Source organism: Ammospiza nelsoni, chromosome 14 (genome assembly GCF_027579445.1).
Source record: "Ammospiza nelsoni isolate bAmmNel1 chromosome 14, bAmmNel1.pri, whole genome shotgun sequence".
Classification (NCBI taxonomy): Eukaryota; Metazoa; Chordata; class Aves; order Passeriformes; family Passerellidae; genus Ammospiza; species Ammospiza nelsoni.
Window position 1 is genome coordinate 16,993,238 of NC_080646.1, and position 19,108 is coordinate 17,012,345.

The 19,108-nt window shown below is 55.2% G+C and overlaps 2 protein-coding genes across 5 annotated transcripts; both read left to right on the plus strand.

Annotated features, from left to right (window-relative positions):
* Nucleotides 1-147: 147 nt before the first annotated feature.
* Nucleotides 148-14,604, plus strand: SCAMP2 (secretory carrier membrane protein 2). Of its 2 annotated transcripts, XM_059482421.1 has the most exons (9): nucleotides 149-270; nucleotides 5,535-5,615; nucleotides 6,525-6,605; nucleotides 7,436-7,553; nucleotides 8,174-8,302; nucleotides 8,717-8,876; nucleotides 9,343-9,444; nucleotides 12,073-12,190; nucleotides 13,202-14,604. In XM_059482421.1, exons 1-9 carry the CDS (start codon nucleotides 214-216, stop codon nucleotides 13,346-13,348), a joined length of 993 nt encoding a protein of 330 aa, XP_059338404.1. In that variant the 5' UTR covers nucleotides 149-213; the 3' UTR covers nucleotides 13,349-14,604. The 2 variants fall into 2 exon arrangements, with proteins under 2 accessions (XP_059338403.1, XP_059338404.1); XM_059482420.1 differs by lacking the exon at nucleotides 12,073-12,190 and having other exon boundaries at nucleotides 148-270.
* Nucleotides 14,605-14,798: 194 nt separating this feature from the next.
* Nucleotides 14,799-18,758, plus strand: ULK3 (unc-51 like kinase 3). 3 transcript variants are annotated; one of them, XM_059482245.1, is made up of 16 exons: nucleotides 14,799-14,947; nucleotides 15,192-15,332; nucleotides 15,508-15,628; nucleotides 15,732-15,836; nucleotides 15,915-16,058; nucleotides 16,149-16,231; nucleotides 16,312-16,467; nucleotides 16,541-16,646; nucleotides 16,761-16,801; nucleotides 16,891-16,993; nucleotides 17,098-17,162; nucleotides 17,280-17,358; nucleotides 17,442-17,482; nucleotides 17,566-17,613; nucleotides 17,689-17,743; nucleotides 17,909-18,758. In XM_059482245.1, the coding sequence occupies exons 1-16, from the start codon at nucleotides 14,846-14,848 to the stop codon at nucleotides 18,475-18,477; spliced, it is 1,959 nt and encodes a 652-aa protein (XP_059338228.1). In that variant the 5' UTR covers nucleotides 14,799-14,845; the 3' UTR covers nucleotides 18,478-18,758. The 3 variants fall into 3 exon arrangements, with proteins under 3 accessions (XP_059338228.1, XP_059338229.1, XP_059338230.1); XM_059482246.1 differs by having other exon boundaries at nucleotides 17,445-17,482; XM_059482247.1 differs by having other exon boundaries at nucleotides 17,895-18,128.
* The last annotated feature ends 350 nt before the right edge of the window (nucleotides 18,759-19,108 follow it).

Genomic DNA, 19,108 nt, shown 5'->3' on the forward strand with positions numbered 1-19,108 from the left:
CATGGCTCTGCCGGGCAGGACCTGCCCCCCCCTCCCCTCACCGCCCCCCCTCCGCCACCGCCGCGCCTGACGTCACGCGGCCACGCCCACCGGGTTAACCCCGCGCGAGCAGTGCGCGCCGCCGTGACGTCACGCGGCTCCCGGTCACGCGGGTGCCCCGGAAGCGCCAGGAGCGGCGGCGGGCGGGAGCGGAGCAGGAGCTGGACCGCGCCCATGTCGGGCTTCGACACCAACCCGTTCGCCGACCCGGTGGACATCAACCCCTTCCAGGTGGGCGCGGGTTACGGGTGCCTCTCCCAGCGCGGCGCGGCGCGGCCGGGGCCCCGTGCCCCGCACGCCGGGACGTGGCACTGAGTGAAGCGCCGCCGGCCAATGGCGGAGCCGCTCCTCCGCACCTCGGCCAATCAGAGCGAGAGGGCGGGACCAGGGGGGGCGTGAGGCGGCCGCGACCCCCGGCCCTGAGGGCGGCCTGGAGCCGAGCCCCGGGTCCCGATCCCGGGGTCCCGCTCCCCGTCTAGCGCGGGTCACGGTCCCATCTCCTCCTCTTTCTGCAGCCCCCTCCCCTGCGCCGCCACCGCCTGGGATCCCGAACCCCTTCCGCAGCGCTGTGACCCCCAGGTCCCTCCCGCTGTGTCCCCGCACTCGGCTGCTCTCACCTCGAGGGGGGCTTTCCCACCCAGCTGGGAATGCCTGCTCTGAGGGTTTATTCGAAATAATCCATCGCTGGAGCTCTCTCGGCCGTGCTGCGCGGCGGGCTGGTTGTTCTCTGAGTCTCTCTGGGTTTGTTTTTAAGGCGGTTCGGCTTTAAAGTGAGTTCCCGTGGCAAAGCTGTGGATTTCGTGGCTCCAAGCAGAGGATTGCTGTTAAGGTCACTGAGGACTCGGTGTGTGCTCGCTGGGTTTCTCCTCTGTGGGATTAACCTCTGGAAATTGGGGTCACTGATGCAGGGAGCTGGCCTGGCACGGCCTCTGTGTGACAGTCAGGCTCTGGAGCTCAGCCTCACCTCCGCTGCTTGTCTGGCATGTGAGCACAGGAAAAACTGCTTTCCTGACCTTGGATCTCATGGCTGAGCCAAACACAAGTTGTTTGTTGATAGAGCTGAGTCCTTTGAGGAATCAGAGAGAAAAAATTCTTTCTCTTCTTCCTCACTTTCATTTTGACACAGTCCCGTGACGCTCAGGAATGGGAAGAGTTGGGATGATTGTGTTCCTCTGGTGTTCACTCTGGAGGATGGAATATATTGCTGTTCATGGACGTGGGATTTGTTGCTTTGGCTTTGAGGAAGTAAATATTCCTAGAATCACAGAATGGTTTGGGTTAGAAGGGAAATTAAAGCTCATTCAGTCCCACCCTCTGCATGGGCAGGGACACTTCCACTGTCCCAGGCTGCTCCAAGCCTCGTCCAGCCTGGCCTGGAACATTTCCAGGGATAGCCAAAGCTTCTCTGGGCACCTTGTACCAGGGCCTCCCCACCTTCACAGGGAAGAATTTCCTAATATCCAATCTAATCTCTGTCAGTCTGAAGCCATTCTCTGTTCTCCTGTCACTTTGGGCCCTTGTAAAAAGTCTGTCTCCATCTTTCTTGTCATCTCCCTTCAGCTGCTTTGTGCACATTAAAGCTGTGCTGGTATCTGGCAGAACAGGGCTGTGCTCACTCTTTATTCACTGATCAAACAAGAAAAGGTTGAAGGTGATTTCCAGGCAGTAACTCCCACATCAGGCTCACTTAACAAGGATTGACACATGTCCCACGGTGGATTCCTCTGTGAGAGCTCTTTGCAGCTCCTCTGATCCTTGTGGAAGCTTCTGTACCCTCCTCTTGGGTACAGAAGTTTTTGTCTTACCTTTTATTTTATTTTTCCAAGAAAAATTCCCCAGTCCCCAGCTGCTGGTTGAGAGGAATTTTTGACTGCTGCTTCCTGGAGCCTCCTTGGTCAGGTTTGAAATGGAATCCCAGCCTGTGGGACAGCCTGTTCCCTACCAGGGGCTGGCTCCAGGTGCTGGCTCTGTGCTGGGGTGACAGTGACAGTGTCCCACTGACAGTGTCCCAGCCCGTGGATCTCTCCTGCCACAGCACCAGGATTGTCCCTCCTTGCTGCAGCTCCCAGTTCAGTGCTTCATCCTCCTCAAATCCTGAGGTTTCTGCCTTTTCAGGAGGCTCTGTTCATGATGTTCTCCAAGCTTTGTGTAAAATAAGCTGCTTTGGTCCTGTTAAAAATATCTCTGGCTGCTCTGTTACTTATTGTAACCAGTTAATGAGAGATGATTAACTTCCTTCCTTTATCTAGTAACCTGCTGCTGCAAGTGGCAGCTGCCTCCAAAACTTTGATTCCAGCTTCAGACAGAGCTGGAAAGTTCCATCCTTTCCAGAGATATCAAAAACAAAATCCTCAAGATTTCTCTCAGTGCATCTCCCAGGCAGTGGCAGCACCCTCAGTCTGCAGGACTGGTTATATTTGGGGCAATACTGTGATATTTTGACAACTGTGTTAAGTTCCAGGTGATTCTAGGTTGAGCTCTTTTTCCTTGATCTCATCTAGAGAGGCCTCTCATTTTGTTTCTTTAATCTGTGGGAAGAGAAAGAAAAGAAAAAAAATAGAATTCCTTGCACAAACCTGTTGTACCCAAACCTTTCAGCAGCACGACAGCAACTTTGTATTTGCATTAAAGCTGCATTTGAAAATTGTTTTAATATTCCTGGCAGTGCAGTTTGGTCCAGATGTGGAGTTATTCTGTGCTGGAGGCACCTGAAGCCATGAAAAAGAGCATCACACATCCCTGGCACTCAAGAAGTGATGGTTGGAAGGGCAGCACATGGGATCTGCCCATGGCACCCTGCAGGTCCAGCCAATTGTTGATCTGTGAGCACGAGCCTTTGTGGCTGGACACCTTTATTGTGGCTCCAAGAGGTTCTGAATTAAATCCCTGTCTCCTGATCCTTTCCAAGGCTTGTTCTGAGAGGCTCAGCTGCCTTTTGCTGCTAGCTGGCAGAAAACAGCTGTAAAACACAAAGTTTGTGGGCAGCTCCTGGCTGATCTCTGCATTCCTGGTGCTCTCTCATCCCTCACTGCCTGCTCCAGGCTCACAGGAGCTGCTGCCTGTGCTTCACCCTCTGCTTTCCTTCCTGCCCTCCCCAGGCACGTGTCCAAACACTTCAGCTTTGTTGCAGATTCTCTGCTCTTTGGGTTCCTATTTTAGGCACGCTTGCACAATAGCAGGCAAGTTCAGCCCAGCTGCTGGGCCTTGGCCTCACAGCCTAATTAAGTGATTTTTTTTTGAAAGCTGTGCAGCAAGATGAGAGCTTGTCTACCTTGGGAATCAAACTGTGGTGGTGCTCTCCCTGCCCTTGGAGAGCCTCCAGCTTTTTTTTGGGTGCAGATAAGCCAAGGGAAGTAAAATTTGTGTTTTACAGTGGTACCATAGCATTTTTCCTTGTTGCCAGCCTGCCCACCCAGGCTCTCTGGAGGGTTATGCAGCTCTCACATTCCACTTCCCACACCTTGAAGGGAGTTTTTCTTCCTTGTGCAGTTGTTTTCTGCTGGACTTTAGTCTGGACTAAAGGGTTTGTGCTGATGGGCAGCACTGCCATGCGTGAGGGGAAGTATAAACTTGTGCTGACAGCCCTTATCTCTGCACAGCTGAAGCTTCCAGAGGAGTCAGGAATGAAATAAAAGCACTTTTTATCTCCAGCATGGCAGCCCTGCTGCTTCTTCCCACTTGTTGCAGCCTTTCCTCGCTGGGGAGCTGAACTTCCCTGAGCAGCATTGGCGAGAATGAGAGGTGATTCACAAACGAGTGTGACCTGTTGGTGGTGGGAGTGCCTGCCCTGCAGGAGCTCTGCTGTTACTCATTAACTGCTCCCTGTGCTCCTGCCCAGCACCAGGCTGCGCTAGAGCCCCGTGTGAAAAACGCCAGTCACTTCTTTTTAAAACTTTAAAAGTTTCATAGTAATAAAATGGTTATAAAAATAGCAATATAATAAGACTAATAATAATTTAGACAATTTGAATTAGGACAATATGAGACAATAGAAACAAAGAGTTGTGGATAGTCATTTTTCTGGGCAGCATAAGCCTGAAAAAGGACGCACATTAATAGGATTAACCCTTAAAAACAACAGCCTGTTGCATATTCATGCACCTCATACGTGATGCATAAATTCCATTCAGACACAGAATTCTGTCTGGTCAGTGTCAGCTTCTTCCTCTTAATCCTGACAGCATCTCAGGGCTGGGCAAGGGCAAGGCAGGAAGAAATTTGTTTCTTCTGATAAGAGGGCAATAAATTCTCTTTCTCTGAAAGATTTAGGTGTCCTGTGGCTGCTGTCTCACTGGGCGTCCTTTCTTTAAAAAAAGTATCTTACATAGCGTAGTTTCTATTTTAACATCTACTTAAGAAAATTAATGCAGCATAACTTTCTAACACAGCACATACAATATTCATTTTAATATTTTCAAAAAAACACTCATAAAATATGCATTTTTCACACCTGGGAATGGCTCCAGAGGGATTTTCCTCCGTGCCCCAGCTTCATCAGCCCCGCACACCCCGGAGCAGCCTCGGTTCCTTCTCCCCCCATGGAGCACCAAATTAGAAGGGCTGGTCTGGACACACGAGGTCCTCACACCAGGTGCTGAGGGAGGGAGAAGCCACGTTTTAATTTTCTGAGCCACTCCCAGCTCTCAGGTTGCCAGGCCAGGAGGATTTCCGAGTTCCAAAAGGGCCTCGTTGCTGGGGTAAGGGGGAGAGGAGTGCTCCAGAGGGCAGCACCTGGCTGCCCAAGAGGAACCTCTGCATGCAGAGGAGTAGGTGGAAAAGAGGAGATAAAAAACAGCTGCGTAAAAACCCTGCAGGTGAGGGGAGGGAGGTGTGTGAGGTGCACAGAGCCTGTTTTTAAACATCAGAGGATGTTTAAAAGACGAGTGGGAGGTGCTGTGAGTGGAAGTGAGAGCTGTTATGCCAGCAGCATTAAAACCTCCTAAAATAATTGGTGTCACACCTCCAGCTCAATTTTCCTGAGTGTTTCACTTATTCAGAGCAATCAGTGGCATTTTAGCTTGCCAGCATCTCTCAGCCAGGATCAGCTGTGTCTAAAATCTCATTTTATGTAGCTCCATGCTTGCTTTGTGAGTCCCAGCAGCATCCTGACCATGGGTGGATGAATCCAAATCCCTGGAAATTAGGAATATCTCATTGTAGGTTAGCAGAAGTAACCTGCACAAAGTATTCCTGTGTTGTGGTTGTTCAGACATCCCTCTTGGCTGAACAGGAGATTATTTCTGCTGACAAGTCTTGCCTTGCTGGTAGTGATCTCCATGGATATTTAAATTCCATGCCAGCCAGGGCCGTCTCCCTGTGGCAGGGATGTGTTTCACCCCCTCAAATTCCCAGCTAACAAGCAGATGGAAAGCAGGCAGCATGGATGAGATGGACTTGCTGTTCTTAAAGGCCTTTTTCAAACTGAACAATTCAGTGCTGTCAGTGGGGATAGCCCATATCCAGTGCTGATTTCTCCTTGTGCTCTCTCCCTGCAGGACCCCTCGGTGACACAGCTCACAAACACCAGCCAAAGTGGCTTGGATGAGTTCAACCCCTTTTCTGAGAGCTCCCAGCGGGTAAGTGCCACGTGTCCTTGTGCTCTGTGTGCCTGGTGGTGCTTTAAGTGGTGTAGAAGGTCCCTTGATAGGTGCAGTTTAAAAAATAGAGGATTTCACAGCTGATTTCTGTAGCCCCACATTTCTCTTTGCAGAAAAAAGCAAGGCACAATTCTTCCCAAGAATATTTCTGGGGTTCACATTCTATGAACCTCAGAGAAAGAAACCACAATTCTTATCATTTGCTCTGCCTGTGTTTGTGCAAAAGTAGAGTACAGCATAGAGGTTTTTTTACCTAAAGTGATGGTGTTTTGTTTCCTTGGCCTGTCAGGGCCAAGAGTGTGTGTGTGTGTCAGGACTGTTGAGTGACAGTCATGAGATTCAGGGCAAGGTAAGCAGTGTGTGCAGAGTGAGTGCTGGGCAGATTCAGTTTTAGATGTGTAGAATAATGTAGTATAATAAAGCAATTAATTAACCTTCTAATATCAATGGAGTCAGATGCATCATTCCCTCCCCTCATTGAGGCCATCACAGCACAACTCTGGATTTCCCCGTGGATGTGGCTCATGGTGTGCAGGAGAGGGAAATTGCTCCTGCACTGGAGCAGTAATGAGCTCCCAGCTCACTGGCATGGAACAGCTCCTCTCCAGCTGCCTGCTGGCTCCCAGGGAAGCCCCATGAAGTGTGAAGGGGAAGATGGTTTGTGGCAGGGCGCTGCAGCATTTATTTGCTCCTTGGGCTGCGAGCTGAGCTGTGCTGGCCACTGAGGGATGGCTGGGAGAGCCTCACCCTTATTCCCTGGCTGCTGCCACGAGCCAGGTGGGAGAAGGAGGGCAAGAAGGGGAGATTAGTTAGATTTTATTTTGCTTTAAACAATTCACCAAGAGCCCTTTGGGTTTCTCCTGCCCTGTTTTTCCTGATCTCTCCCAGACAAATGCAGCGCGGACGACGCCGGCGACGCAGCCCTCGCAGCCAGCTGTGCTGCAGACATCTGTGGAGCCCACACCACAGGTACAGCCCCTCCCTGCTGCCCTCCCAGCCTCCTCCAGCTCCCAGGGCCTCTGGGAGCACAGCATTCCCTGGGCTGGGCACTGGGAAGCTGCAGGTGGGATTTTCAACGTGTATTTCCGAGGCAGATCTTTGTAGGGAATACACACGTGGAGTTCTTCTATCTCCTTCCCTGTCCCTGTGGTGGCAGAGCTTGCTTTGCCTTGTGTCCTGTTGGCTCTGGCTTCTCTCTGGAAATCCTGGAATGAATCCTGCTAATGCTTTTAGCTTAGTTCTGGTGTCTGGTCAGACATGCTCAGTGCCAGGAGAACAAATGCAAGTACCCGGCCACCAGCACCACCTCATCCAAAGAACTGGGAGAAATAATAATTTCTCAGAATATAAAACAGGTAGAAGAGATCCTTAAGACATGTGGTAGGCAGCTGGGAAGGGAATTGTCCTGGTAAGCCCAGGAGCCCTGCTCACCACTCTGGAGTGATGAGCTCAGAGCAGTGAGATAAGTGTGAGGTAGAAGAAGCTGTGGGTAAGCTCCTCCTGCCAGCCCTAACTTCCTGTAGGATAACTTGATTTTGTCCTCCAGTGGCAGAATCAAGATATGACAGGCTGAGCTTTCATGTTACCCTTGTGTCCAAGATGTGTGAGGCTGAGCTTTCATGTCACCCTGTGCCCAAGGTGTCAGGGGCTGAGCTTTCATGTCACCCTGTGCCCAAGGTGTCAGGGGCTGAGCTTTCATGTCACCCTGTGCCCTGTTTCCTTCCCAGCCTGGCACCCGGGTGCCACCACAGCCCAGGGCAGGGCAGGGCTGACCTCTCTACTGTTTGTGCCCTCCCCAGGCCGTGGCTGCAGCAGCACAGGCAGGGCTGCTCCAGCAGCAGGCAGAGCTAGAGAGGAAGGCAGCAGAGCTGGAGAAGAAGGAAAGGGAGCTGCAGAGCCACGCAGCCAGCATCGACCGTGAGTACTGACTCCTGCCCAGGGCAGCCTGGCTCCCTTGGTTTGCCAGGATTTCAGGATAATTCCCTGTAGCAGCCCTTCTGGGACATGCCTGGCATCCCACAGCTTCCAAGATGGGAAGTTGGGATGCTGGAGGCCAGTTCTGGTGGGTCCCTGCCCTCAAGCAGCTGCATTTCACCACCAAAAGCTCTCAAGCATTGATCTGTGCCCGTGTCAGAGCTGGTGAGTGACTCTGCCACGCTGAGGCTTCTCACTGAGGGCAGCAAAGCTCTTCTCCTCAGCCTCAATGCTCTTTTAACCACAGGATCCAGTATTTTCCCCCTAATCTTGGTGTGAAGTGGCTGAATCTGGGCTTGCAGGGCTGAGTGATGGTGGCTGTGATGGCCCTTTGGCCAGTGCAGGGAATTCTGCCTTCCTCCAAGGAAAACCCCTGCACACAGCTGCTGTGCCGGCAGTTTATCCCATTCCTGCTGTGCTGCCCAGCCCCTGGGCTCTGCCAAGGTTTTAATGCATGAATTAAACAATTGCTGAACAACTGCTTGGAAATTCTGGGGTGGGATTAGCCTTTGAATGAGAGGAGAGCAAGTGAAAAGCTGCTCCTTCCTTCGTCCCTCCCACAGCGAGGCAGAACAACTGGCCTCCTCTCCCCAAGAGGTGTCCCATCAAGCCCTGCTTCTACCAGGACTTCTCTGCAGACATCCCAGCTGACTACCAGAGGATATGCAAGATGCTCTATTACTTGTGGATGTGTAAGTAATGGCCTCACCTGCAGTCAGAATTCTTTTGGAGGAGGTTCTGTGTGAAAAGCTGAGCTCTGTCACGCAGTAAATGCTGTTGGTGTTGTCTGCGAGGCTCAAATCAGGTTTCCCTCCTTTCTTATGAAGAACCTCGAGTTTATGCTTTGGGAATAGCTCATTCATGACAAAATTTTAATTGTTTAATGGAGGCTTGAGCACCTATTTAAGATTTGGCTGTGAGCAGCAGGATCAGATGAGCTTCTTAGGTCAAGCTCTGTTTCCCTTCCAAGGGAGGCAGGGAAATTAGATGGCCCAAAGTCACCTTAATTTCTGCAGCTCCCCCTGTGTTCACTGAGACATTGAGGGTGCTTTGGAGTTTCCAAGAGCTTGCTGATGTTGTTTTTCTCTCTCTCCCACCCCAAACAGTACATTCCATCACCCTGCTCCTAAACCTGCTGGCTTGCCTGGCGTGGTTCACAGTGGACAACAGCAGAGGAGTGGACTTTGGGCTCTCCATCCTGTGGTTAATTTTATTCACCCCTTGTGCCTTTCTCTGTTGGTACCGACCAATTTACAAGGCTTTCAGGCAAGTGCTGGGTTGGTTTTGTCTGTAACAGGGATGTATCTCTTAGTGGGAGGAGCTTTGGGTTTATCTGTTCCCATCGTGTTTTGCCCTCAGGATTTTTCCAGCTCTTTGCATCATTAGATAAACCCAGAGCACTGTGTTGCTAAACATATTAGATCTGTCTGATAGAACTTAATTATGGTGATCCTTTTTCATCCTGAAATCCAAGCCTAGGCAGAGAGAGGACACTTTGAATTCATGTTTTATTCACTTTAATAATTTCTAAGACACTGTTTGGTACACTGATGTGGAGCACACTGTGTTTGTTGAGGGAGCTGCCTTCACCCCATCTTGCTCTGGGCAGATGGACACATTTAGGTGCCCAAATTCCTCCCCTCAGCAGCTCTTCCCTGCAGAAAGGAGTTCACTGAAGCTGTTCCTCTCCTCTGAGTGCAAGGATCACAGGTTTCACTCCTCTCTCCTGCAGGTCTGACAGCTCCTTCAGCTTCTTTGTCTTCTTTTTCATCTTCTTCTGCCAAATAGCAATCTACATCATCCAGGCTGTTGGAATTCCTGGCTGGGGAGACAGGTAAGCTTGGCTTTGCTGCCTGCCATGTCACACATCCCTTTTCTCACCAGGGCTGTGACTGGCAGGAGCTTTGGGGCCTGCTTCTGACAGCTGCCTGTTCTTTCTGCTGTGGTTTTTCTCTCTCAGCTCATGGCAGGTCCCAGCTGCCTCCCTTCTCTGCTCTTCCCATCCTAATCCCAGTATGAGAAGGGGAGTATGTGAATTACTGGATATTGGGCAGGAATTTTTCCCTCACAGGGTGCCCAGAGCAGCTGTGGCTGTCTCTGCATCCCTGGCAGTGTCCAAGGCCATGTTGGATGGGACTTGGAGCACCCTGGGACAGTGGGAATTGTCCCTGCCCATGGCAGAGAGGTGGAATGTGATGAGTTTTGAGGCCCCTTCTGACCCAAACTGTTCTGTGATTCTGTGAGAACTCTTCTGTGCCTCTTCTCCCTCACTCAGCACAGATCATATTTGCTCCTCTGGTGTGAACCACATCTGCCTTGTTCAAACTGGAGCCTTCCCTGACAGCAGTGTGGGGCTGAGGGATCTCTGACCTGAAATCTGGGTGCTACTCAGCCCTGACTCTGTCCCCAAACTCTCCCTGGATCCCTCTGGAGCATGTGCTTGGTGGGCTGAGATAAGCAGAGAGGCTTTTAGCCTCTCCCTTTCTCAGTGACATTGTCCAGAAGGGCGAGCCTGGGCTTTTGGAGCGGCTCCAGCAGCCTCATGTCAGCAGCTGTGCCCTGCAGGGAGAGCACAGCCTTTCCTTTCACCTTGCTGCCCCTGCTGCAGCTCCTGTTCTGGAGTCAGGGAAGGTCAGCAGCCTCTTCTGGAGCTCAGGGAAGGTCAGCAGCCTGTTCTGGAGCTCAGGGAAGGTCAGCAGCCTGTTCTGGATTTAGGGAGCTCAGAGGAAGGTCAGCAGCCTGTCCTGGAGTTACAGAGCTCAGGGTGAGGTCAGCAGCGTGTTCTGGAGTCAGGGAGCTCAGGGAATGTTGGCAGCTCCCATTCTGAAGTTAGGGAGCTCAGGGGAAGGTTAACAGTCCCTTATGGAGTCAGGGAGCTCAGGGGAAGGTTAGCAGCCTGTTCTGGAGCTCAGGGAGCTCAGGGAAGGTCAGCAGCCTGTTCTGGAGCACAGGCAAGGTTGGCAGCCTTTTCTGGAGCTCAGGGAAGGTTAGCAGCCTGTTCTGGAGCTCAAGGGAAGGTCAGCAGCCTGTTCTGGATCTCAGGGTGAGGTTAGCAGCTCCCATTCTGGATTTAGGGAGCTCAGGGAAGGTCAGCAGCCTGTTCTGGAGCTCAGGGAGCTCAGGGAAGGTCAGCAGCCCGTGGTGCCTGTCCCAGGGCAGGCTCCAGGCAGGAGCTGCTGTCTATTTGTGCCCTGTGCCTGCAGAAGGGCCCGTGGGCAGCGCTGTCCCTGCCTCCCCCCTGCCCGAGTCACGGGGGAAGGGGAGTGGGTTCAGTCTCCCTGGAGAGGCTGCCTGCAGCTCTCTGCTCTGTTCCCTGCTGCCAGCCAGCCAGCCAGCGTGGGTATTTTTGGCTGCAGTGCATGGTGTGCCTTTCTGCTTCCCTGTGCTGCCAGGAGCAGTGCCACACATGGCATGAGACCCATCCCTCCTCCTGCTGCTGCTGGCACATGGTGTGCTGGTGGAGCACTTGGAAAGGTTCCTTTCTCCAGCTCTCAGGAAGGTGTTCTGAGTGAGGTGTCTTGGTATTTTCAGCCACAGCCAGGTGCTGGTAACTCTGTGAATTCTCTCTGCTCCTTTTCCTTCAACACCTCCCAGTGTCTGTGAATTAGAATGGTGGAATCACAGAATGCTTTGGGTTGGAAGGGACCATGGGCAGGGACACCTTCCACTGTCCCAGGTAGCTCCAACCCCCATCCAGCCTGGCCTGGGGCACTTCCACAGCCACAGCTGCTCTGGGCAGCCTGTGCCAGGGTTTCACCACCTCCATCCCTTCCTGTCTCTTCCTCCTCCTCTCAACCCTTTCGTCCCTGTCAGGGTGACACTCAGCTCCAGGCTCCAGACCTGCCAGCTGATCTCTCCCAATTCAGCTCTTTCAGCCTATCTTTACCCCTCTTGGCTGAATTTGGAGAAGGTGCCCATGGAAGTCACTGTTGGCGCCAAGGGTATTGATTTTGCTGCCTGAGGGGAGGGCACAGAGCTGAAATGTGGGTGGGATGAGCACAGTCCTCCTCTAAAAATGCTAATGGAAACTCTATCCCCAAAACAAAGGCCTGGACGAGCTCCAGGCTCCCCCGTTTCCATTTTGTGCTGCCCTGTAACCTTGCCCTGCAGCAGGGGTGTGCTCCCAGCTGTGCTCCAGCTGTGCTGGGATGCTGTCCATGCCCAGCCCCTCTCTGTGCTGGGATGCTGTCCATGCCCAGCCCCTCTCTGTGCTGGGATGCTGTCCATGCCCAGCCCCTCTCTGTGCTGGAACGCTGTCCATGCCCAGCCCCTCTCTGTGCTGGGATGCTGTCCATGCCCAGCCCCTCTCTGTGCTGGGATGCTGTCCATGCCCAGCCCCTCTCTGTGCTGGGATGCTGTCCATGCCCAGCCCCTCTCTGTGCTGGGATGCTGTCCATGCCCAGCCCCTCTCTGTGCTGGGATGCTGTCCATGCCCAGCCCCTCTCTCCCCTGTCCCTGGCAGCGGCTGGATCGCGGCGCTCTCGGAGGTGCACGGCAACGTGGCCGTGGTGGTGATCATGATGGTGGTGGCAGCCTTCTTCACGCTCTGCGCCGTGCTCTCCCTCTTCCTCCTCAAGCAGGTGAGTGCCTCGGGGGCCAGCAGAGCTCAGGCTGCCCCCAGGGCTCCTGGCTTTGATGCCTCCCTTCACCCACCTGGGAATGATGGTGGGATGGGGGCACTGGTGGCTCAGGAGGTTTTAATTAAAGTGGTTTTGCTTGTGCTTCCTGCAGCGATGCCAGATTTTTTGGACAGTCTTGAAGTGGGGAGTAGCCTCCCTTTGGGAGTCATAGAATCATGAAATGATTTGGGAAGGGATCTTAGAGCTCATCTTACCTCCTGCCAAGGGCAGGGACGCTTTCCATGGTCCCAGGGTGCTCCAAGCCCTGTCCAACCTGGCCTGGAACATTTCCAGGGATCCTGGGGCAGCCACAGCTTCTCTGGGCAGCCCACCCTGACAGAGAAGGATTTATTTCCTGATACCCTGCCCTCTGGCAGTTTAAAACCATTTCCCCTTGTCCTGCCTGGAGCTGGCTGAGCAGAGGTGGTCGTGGCTCTGTTCAGCACCCAGGGATTTTCTGTCACTGCTCCCACAGCCTTGTGGGGCTTTTCAGAGCCTGGTGGGGTCCCAGTGAGTGCCTTCCCACTGATCCTAAACCCAGCCCTCCTCCCTCCTCCTGCCTGCCCACAGCAGGGCTGGATTTCTGCAGGAACAGCAGAAAGTGAGCTTGAGGGAAGCCAAGGACAGGCTGGACTGATCCTCTTTCTGTTGGTACTTCCTTCTGCTCTCCTGCCTTTATCTTGAAGGAAATACCTGGTGCTGTTGGCACCTTCAGGTCCTGCCCTGCAGTAAATACTGGGTTAAGCATGAACCATCACAATGTGGGGAATTTTGGGTCTGAAACCACTAATTTTGCTGAGAGCTCCGCATTTTTCAGCAAATGAAGCTCTCCTGAAATCTGCCATGGGGCCAGTGGCTGCAGCCCATGCTCTGCAGCTGTCCAGGGAGCTGCTTAGCCTAGGACAAGCTGGGTGTGTGCATCAATCCCACAGGCTGGTTTCAATCCCTCTCTCTCTCCCCTCTCTTCCCCAGGTGCATTCCCTGTATCGGCGCACAGGAGCCAGCTTCCAGAGGGCCCAGGAGGAGTTTTCCCAAGGCATCCTCACCAACAGGAGCTTCCAGAACGCAGCAGCTGGGGCAGCCTCCTCAGCTGCACAGAGTGCTTTCAGAGGAAACTAACCCTGCCCAGCAAATCCAGCCCTTCTTCCCAGCAAATCCAGCCCTTCATCCTGGGCTGCCTCCCTCTCGCTTCCTCTGCCCTCATCTCCCCAACCTTCTATTTTTATTTTTGTTTGTTTTTTTCTGAAAATGCACTTTTTTTGGGGGTACCATGTGAGCTCTGTGATGCCGACACTCCTGATGAGAAGAGGTTTTTTCTTTTGGGCTTCAGCTGAGCTACGGTTTGGATGATGATTCCTTTTCCCTGTCTTGTTTTAGGGTGTGGGGAGATGGGGGAAGACATTCTCTGAGGCAAATATTCCTCTTTCCAGGACCTTCCAGGTGTTTGTCTCTTCCTCCCCCTCACTCTGTCTGTAGCAGGAAGATGAGGGGAAGCAGGTTTTTGATTTTACTCTCTCTTCTCTTGGCCTTTGCTATGAAGAATTTGATTATCTGCTGTTTTGGGGAGGGTTTTGTAACGTGCATGTAGTTGATGTCATTAATTTTAAGAACAGAAACTGTACTTTTGGTTTATTACACTCACACAATGCTGTATTTTGACCTCGTAACTGCTGGGCTTCCTGAGAGCCACAAAGGAAAATCTGGGAGCAGGGGGGAGTTTGGGGGGGGATGTATTTCCCCTGATGTCCCCAGGGCATATCCCTTGCTTCCAGGAGGATCCTGCAGGTGCCAGAGAGGGGGAGAAGGGATCAGTGGGGGCTGAGTCTTCTCAGTGACTTGAGAGCAGGAGAGGGAGGGGAAAAGGGATTTTGGTTTGGCTCCCAGCTCCAGTTTGGGGGCAGCTGAGGATGCCGGGTCACACAGTGCCTGTGACGCCCTTCTCCAGCTAACCCTGAATGAGTCTTTCTCCAGGGAAGGCTCCTCCCTGCCTTCCTCCTGACGAGTTTAATTTTTTTTTTCAGCTGGGAAGGAACTGTTTCCGTGTGTGTTCAGCTGCATCCCAAGATGGGATTTCCCTTGGGACGCAGAGGGGCGGATGGCGGCAGGTTCCCACCTCTCCCTCCCTCAGCCCCGTGGTTTGGGTGTCGTGGGGAGGGAATTTAATGCAGATTTGGCTTTGCGGTGCCCCTTTGCCGGGCTGGGGTTGTATCAGACCCCCCTCCTGTGCCGCTGAGGGGCGGCGGGGGCGCTGGGATACAGAAATCGGTATTTTTACACCCTTTTCCTTCTGTATTACTGGATTTTTTTTTTTCCCCTGCGTCTGATCTTTTAATGTTTAAAAAATTATTAATAAAAATGTTCATGTGGTCCAGACACGGTGCCCGTGCGGCGGCAGGGGCGTGGCTTGGTGTGATTGACGGGTCGGGGGCGTGGCCAATACGGACGGGGTGGAGCCAGGAGCGTGGCTTCATGTGGGGATGTAAATGTATGGGCGTGGTCATTGCTGCTTGGGGGCGTGGTTCGTGCCGCTGGGGGCGTGGCCTGCGCCGTGGCGCGCCGGGAAGGCGGAAGCGGCTCCCGGGCCCCGAGTGCCGGCACCGGGGCACCGGAGGGGCCATGGCCGGGCCCGCCTGGGCCCCGCCGCGCCTCGACGAGTTCATCCTCACCGAGCCCCTCGGCTCCGGCACCTACGCCACCGTCTACAAGGCCTACAGGAAGGTAGGGCCGAGCCCGCCGCGGGGATCGCCTTTTTGCTCCGGAATCTGCCCCCCCACCCGCGTGGGAGCCCCGATTTCCAGCCCTCCACACGGAGTACCACCCCCGTTTTCCAGCCCTTAACCTGGGGTACCACCCCCATAGCCCTTGCCTGGCACCTGCTGCCCCCTTGCAGGGGTTCCTTCCCTTTCCTCCCCACCCACGGTGGCTGTTTGGGTGGGGGTCCAGCGTTGTCCCCTCCTGACAGAGGGACACGCGTGAGGTGGTGGCCATCAAGTGCGTCAACAAGAGGAGCCTGAACCGGGCATCGGTGGAGAACCTGCTGACAGAGATCGAGATCCTCAAGACCATCCGCCATCCCAACATTGTGGAGCTCAAGGACTTCCAGGTGGGCTGGGGCCTTCCTGGGGGGATCTGAGCCAGAGCTGCTCTGTCTTGGATCCATCCCCACTTCCCACGGGTGTGTCTGTGGGCTTGGTGCCAGCAACTGGGCAAACTGGTCCAGGTGAAGCTGTGTGGGTGGCACAGCTGGGGTGGCACAGCAGGGTCTCGTTGCCTCGCAGTGGGACAGTGACCACATCTACCTGATCATGGAGTTCTGTGCCGGGGGGGACCTGTCCCGCTTCATCCGCACGCGCCGGATGCTCCCCGAGAAGGTGGCTCGTGTCTTCCTGCAGCAGCTCGGTGAGGACACCCCGCCTGCCTCCCACCCTGCCTCTGCTGGGGACCCTCCCCCAGGGTTTTGGGGTGCGGGGCTGTGCTCTCACGTGCCCATCCACCCGCCCAGCCTGCGCCCTCAAGTTCCTCCACGACCACAACATCTCCCACCTGGACCTGAAGCCGCAGAACATCCTGCTGAGCGCCCCGGAGAACCCGCAGCTGAAGCTGGCAGGTCAGAGCATCCCCTGGCAGGGACTGGCAGGGGGAAAATCCCTTCTCCCTGTGCCCTCATGAGCTCTGTGCCTGGCAGATTTCGGCTTTGCCCAGTACATGTCCCCGTGGGACGAGAAGCACGTGCTGCGCGGCTCCCCGCTCTACATGGCCCCCGAGATGGTGTGCCGGCAGCACTACGACGCCCGCGTGGACCTCTGGTCTGTGGGTGTCATCCTTTATGGTGAGTTTGGCCTTTATTGCTCCAATGGGCTCTATTCAGGGCTGGTTATTCCCTCTCCATCTCCCCCCACCTCTCCTTTTCCCCCCACAGAAGCTCTTTTTGGGAAGCCGCCCTTTGCTTCCCGCTCCTTTGCTGAGCTGGAGGAGAAAATCCGCAGTGACCGGGCTGTGGAGGTAACGTGGGGTGGGATGGGATGGGGCTGGGGAAGGGGGGTCTCACAGCCCTCAGTGGGCTCAGCCCCTTCCTTCCCCAGCTTCCCAGCCGGCCCCAGCTGTCTCTGGAATGCCGGGATCTCTTGGGACAGCTGCTGGAGAGGGACCCTCGCAAGCGCATCTCCTTTGAGAGCTTCTTTGCCCACCCCTTCGTGGACATGGAGCACGTGCCCGGCCCCGAGAGCCTGGGCAAGGCGGTGAGCGGGGCTGGGGGCTGCTGCCTGCCAACGGGGGCATTCCAAGCCCTGAGACCCCCCCTGTGTCCCCCAGACCGACCTGGTGGTGGAGGCGGTGAGGAAGGATCAGGAGGGAGATGCCGCTGCCGCCTTCTCCCTCTACCGCAAAGCCCTGGAGTATTTTGTGCCAGCACTGCACTGTGAGTCCCTCCTGAGGGTTGTGTGGGGTCTGGGTGTATTTCTGGGGGGGCAGACCCCGAAGGATGCCAATTTTTAGCCCACCCACCCCTGTGTTTGGTTGTTCTCCCCCTTAGATGAGAGCGACGTGCGGCGCAAAGAAGCCATCCGGGCCAAGGTGAGCCAAAACCCCTGGGGGGGTGAGGGCAGCACCCCCATCCTCTGCACCCCATATCGGGGGTCTCTTCACCCCCAAAATGTGCACAGGTGAGGCAGTACATCTCCCGAGCAGAGGAGCTGAAGGTGTTGGTCACCTCTAGCAACAAGAACCTCCTGGAGAAAGGAAACCCGGCCAGGGAGCTCCTTAAAGGTCGGGAGTGATTTTTGCCCTGGTGTCAGGGCTAGCAGAGGGGCTGTGGTGGGGTTTTGGGCTGAAGGGTGAAGGTTTTGGGCAATCCCTGTGTCCCCTTGCAGAGATGGCCAAGGACAAACCTCGGCTCTGCGCGGCGCTGGAAGTGGCCTCAGCTGCCATTGCCAAGGTGAGGGGTGGCCCTGGGGGTCCCCTCACCCATCGAGGGAAGGGGGAGGTGCAGACCTGGTGAGGAGGGGGCTGCTGGACCCCACCAACCCCAGCCAGCGCACGGGGCCTCTTGCAGGAGGAGGAGGGCAGGGATGACAGTGACGCCCTGGAGCTGTACCAGCAGAGCCTGGGGGAGCTGCTGCTGCTCCTGGCCGGTGAGTTGGGGCTGAGGCCGGGCTTGTAGGGCAGGGATGGGTCCTGCTCCCATCCCTCATGCCCTGGCACGTTTCCCCTGCAGCAGAGCCGGCGGGGCGGCGGCGGGAGCTGCTCCACACTGAGGTGAGTAGTGCCAGCCCTGGGACACTGCTGTCCCCGCTGGCCTGGCCCTCAGGGACTGTGTCCTCTCTCTCTCTCCCCACCAGATCCAGACCCTGATGGCCCGAGCCGAGTACCTGAAGGATCAGATCAAGGTAGGATGTCTGGGGGGGGCTCTGGAGCATGCTGGGGGAGGATGGAGGCTGGAAAATGCCCCTCTCCCCTGGCAGATGCGGGAGGCACAATCCATGGGCAAGGAGGCGCTGGCAGAGTCCGTCCGGAGCGGTGAGTGCCCTTTGCCACAGGTTTGGGGAATATTCCCCAGCCCGAGGCTGATCCCAACCCCACCCAGCACGGGCCCTGTGCCCCCGGGAGCCCTCCCAGGGGTGGCAGCGGTGGGGACAGCCTGGTGAGTGCCCCCTGTGCCCTGGCACAGCCTGTACCTTGCAGTGACCCCTGGAGCTGCCCTGCCGGACGCTGCTCGCTGCCCTGCCAGGAGACACCAAGGGAAGGCTTTGATATCCATCCCCCACGCCCCCAGGGGTGGCACCTGGGGGGTCACCCTCGGGCTGCCAGCCCCAGGGGGGCCAGCAGGGCCATCTGCCCCTCTCGCAGGCGCTGGCTCATTTCCCTGCCAGCCCTGCCTCGGCCGTCTGCTGCCGCAGCCTCCCCTGGCACAGCGGGCGGGTTATTCCACTCTAATTCCCTCCGCTGGCTCCACGGGAAGGGTATTTTTATCCTGGCACTGGGCTCTGGCAGGGCATCCCCCCTGCTTTTTCAGCTGGGTGGTTCTTCCACCTCCCAAATTCTGGGGGAGCCCACAAATCCTGCTGGGATCTGAGGGTGGGCAGGGATGCTCCGCTGTGCCTTCCTTGCCCAGCATCTACCTCTGCATCCACTGCTGCTCGTCCAGCCTCCATCCAACAGCCACTGCACTGGCCCAGCCCGGCCATACCTGCCTGCCTCTCACTGCTGGAGCACTGGGAATGAGGCTTTTCCTTCCTAAACCTGGAGCCTGACAGGTGCTGGCTGCACCATCAGTGTCACGACCGTGAGCAGTGCTCAGCGGGGACCCATTGAGTCAGTCACCTTCAGGGAGACACTCTCAGCATCCTGCCTGCCCTGCTCCACTCCTCAGGGCCCTGGCACCCCCAGCATCCAAATCATGCTCCTAGGAGTCGTTGTTACGGGGTGCTGATGTTGTCTGTCCTGCAAAACAAGGTACTTGTCTCAAAAATCTACTGTATCTCAAGGGAATGTAATTTATTGTCTTTAATAAATTTTAATTTTGATTTCTCCACCTCCTCTGTGCTCAGGTTTGTGGTTTAAGCCTAAGAGGGGTCCCCAGGACCCAGAGGCTGCCTGGGGTCCTGGAGCCATTGGGGTGGGCAGGGGACCTAGTCCCTGTTCCCCCAGGAGCAGAGCTGGGGTGTCCCCTCCTCTGCTCCAGCAGTGCTCTCCCTTCCTGTGCTCCCCAGGGACACGAGGCAGCCAAAGCAAGGTTTGACCTTGTTTTCACTTCCCATCTTTTTACTTTTTTTTTGTGTGTGTGTGGAAAACACGGAGCAGAACGACACTACCCATTACGTAAAATCCTGTTTTCTCCAATAGATTTTTGTGGCGGGTGAGGAAGGGCCGTGAGGGAAAGCA

What these genes read in the sequence shown, in the direction of transcription:
- ULK3 (XM_059482245.1), top strand. Translation starts at nt 14,846, where the DNA reads ATGGCCGGGCCCGCCTGGGCCCCGCCGCGCCTCGACGAGTTCATCCTC. An exon ending in TGTGGGTGTCATCCTTTATG is followed by an intron (nt 16,059 to 16,148) that starts GTGAGTTTGGCC and finishes TTCCCCCCACAG; the next exon opens with AAGCTCTTTTTGGGAAGCCG. An exon ending in CCGAGAGCCTGGGCAAGGCG is followed by an intron (nt 16,468 to 16,540) that starts GTGAGCGGGGCT and finishes TGTGTCCCCCAG; the next exon opens with ACCGACCTGGTGGTGGAGGC.
- SCAMP2 (XM_059482420.1), top strand. Translation starts at nt 214, where the DNA reads ATGTCGGGCTTCGACACCAACCCGTTCGCCGACCCGGTGGACATCAAC. An exon ending in TTTCTGAGAGCTCCCAGCGG is followed by an intron (nt 5,616 to 6,524) that starts GTAAGTGCCACG and finishes GATCTCTCCCAG; the next exon opens with ACAAATGCAGCGCGGACGAC. An exon ending in CCACGCAGCCAGCATCGACC is followed by an intron (nt 7,554 to 8,173) that starts GTGAGTACTGAC and finishes TCCCTCCCACAG; the next exon opens with CGAGGCAGAACAACTGGCCT.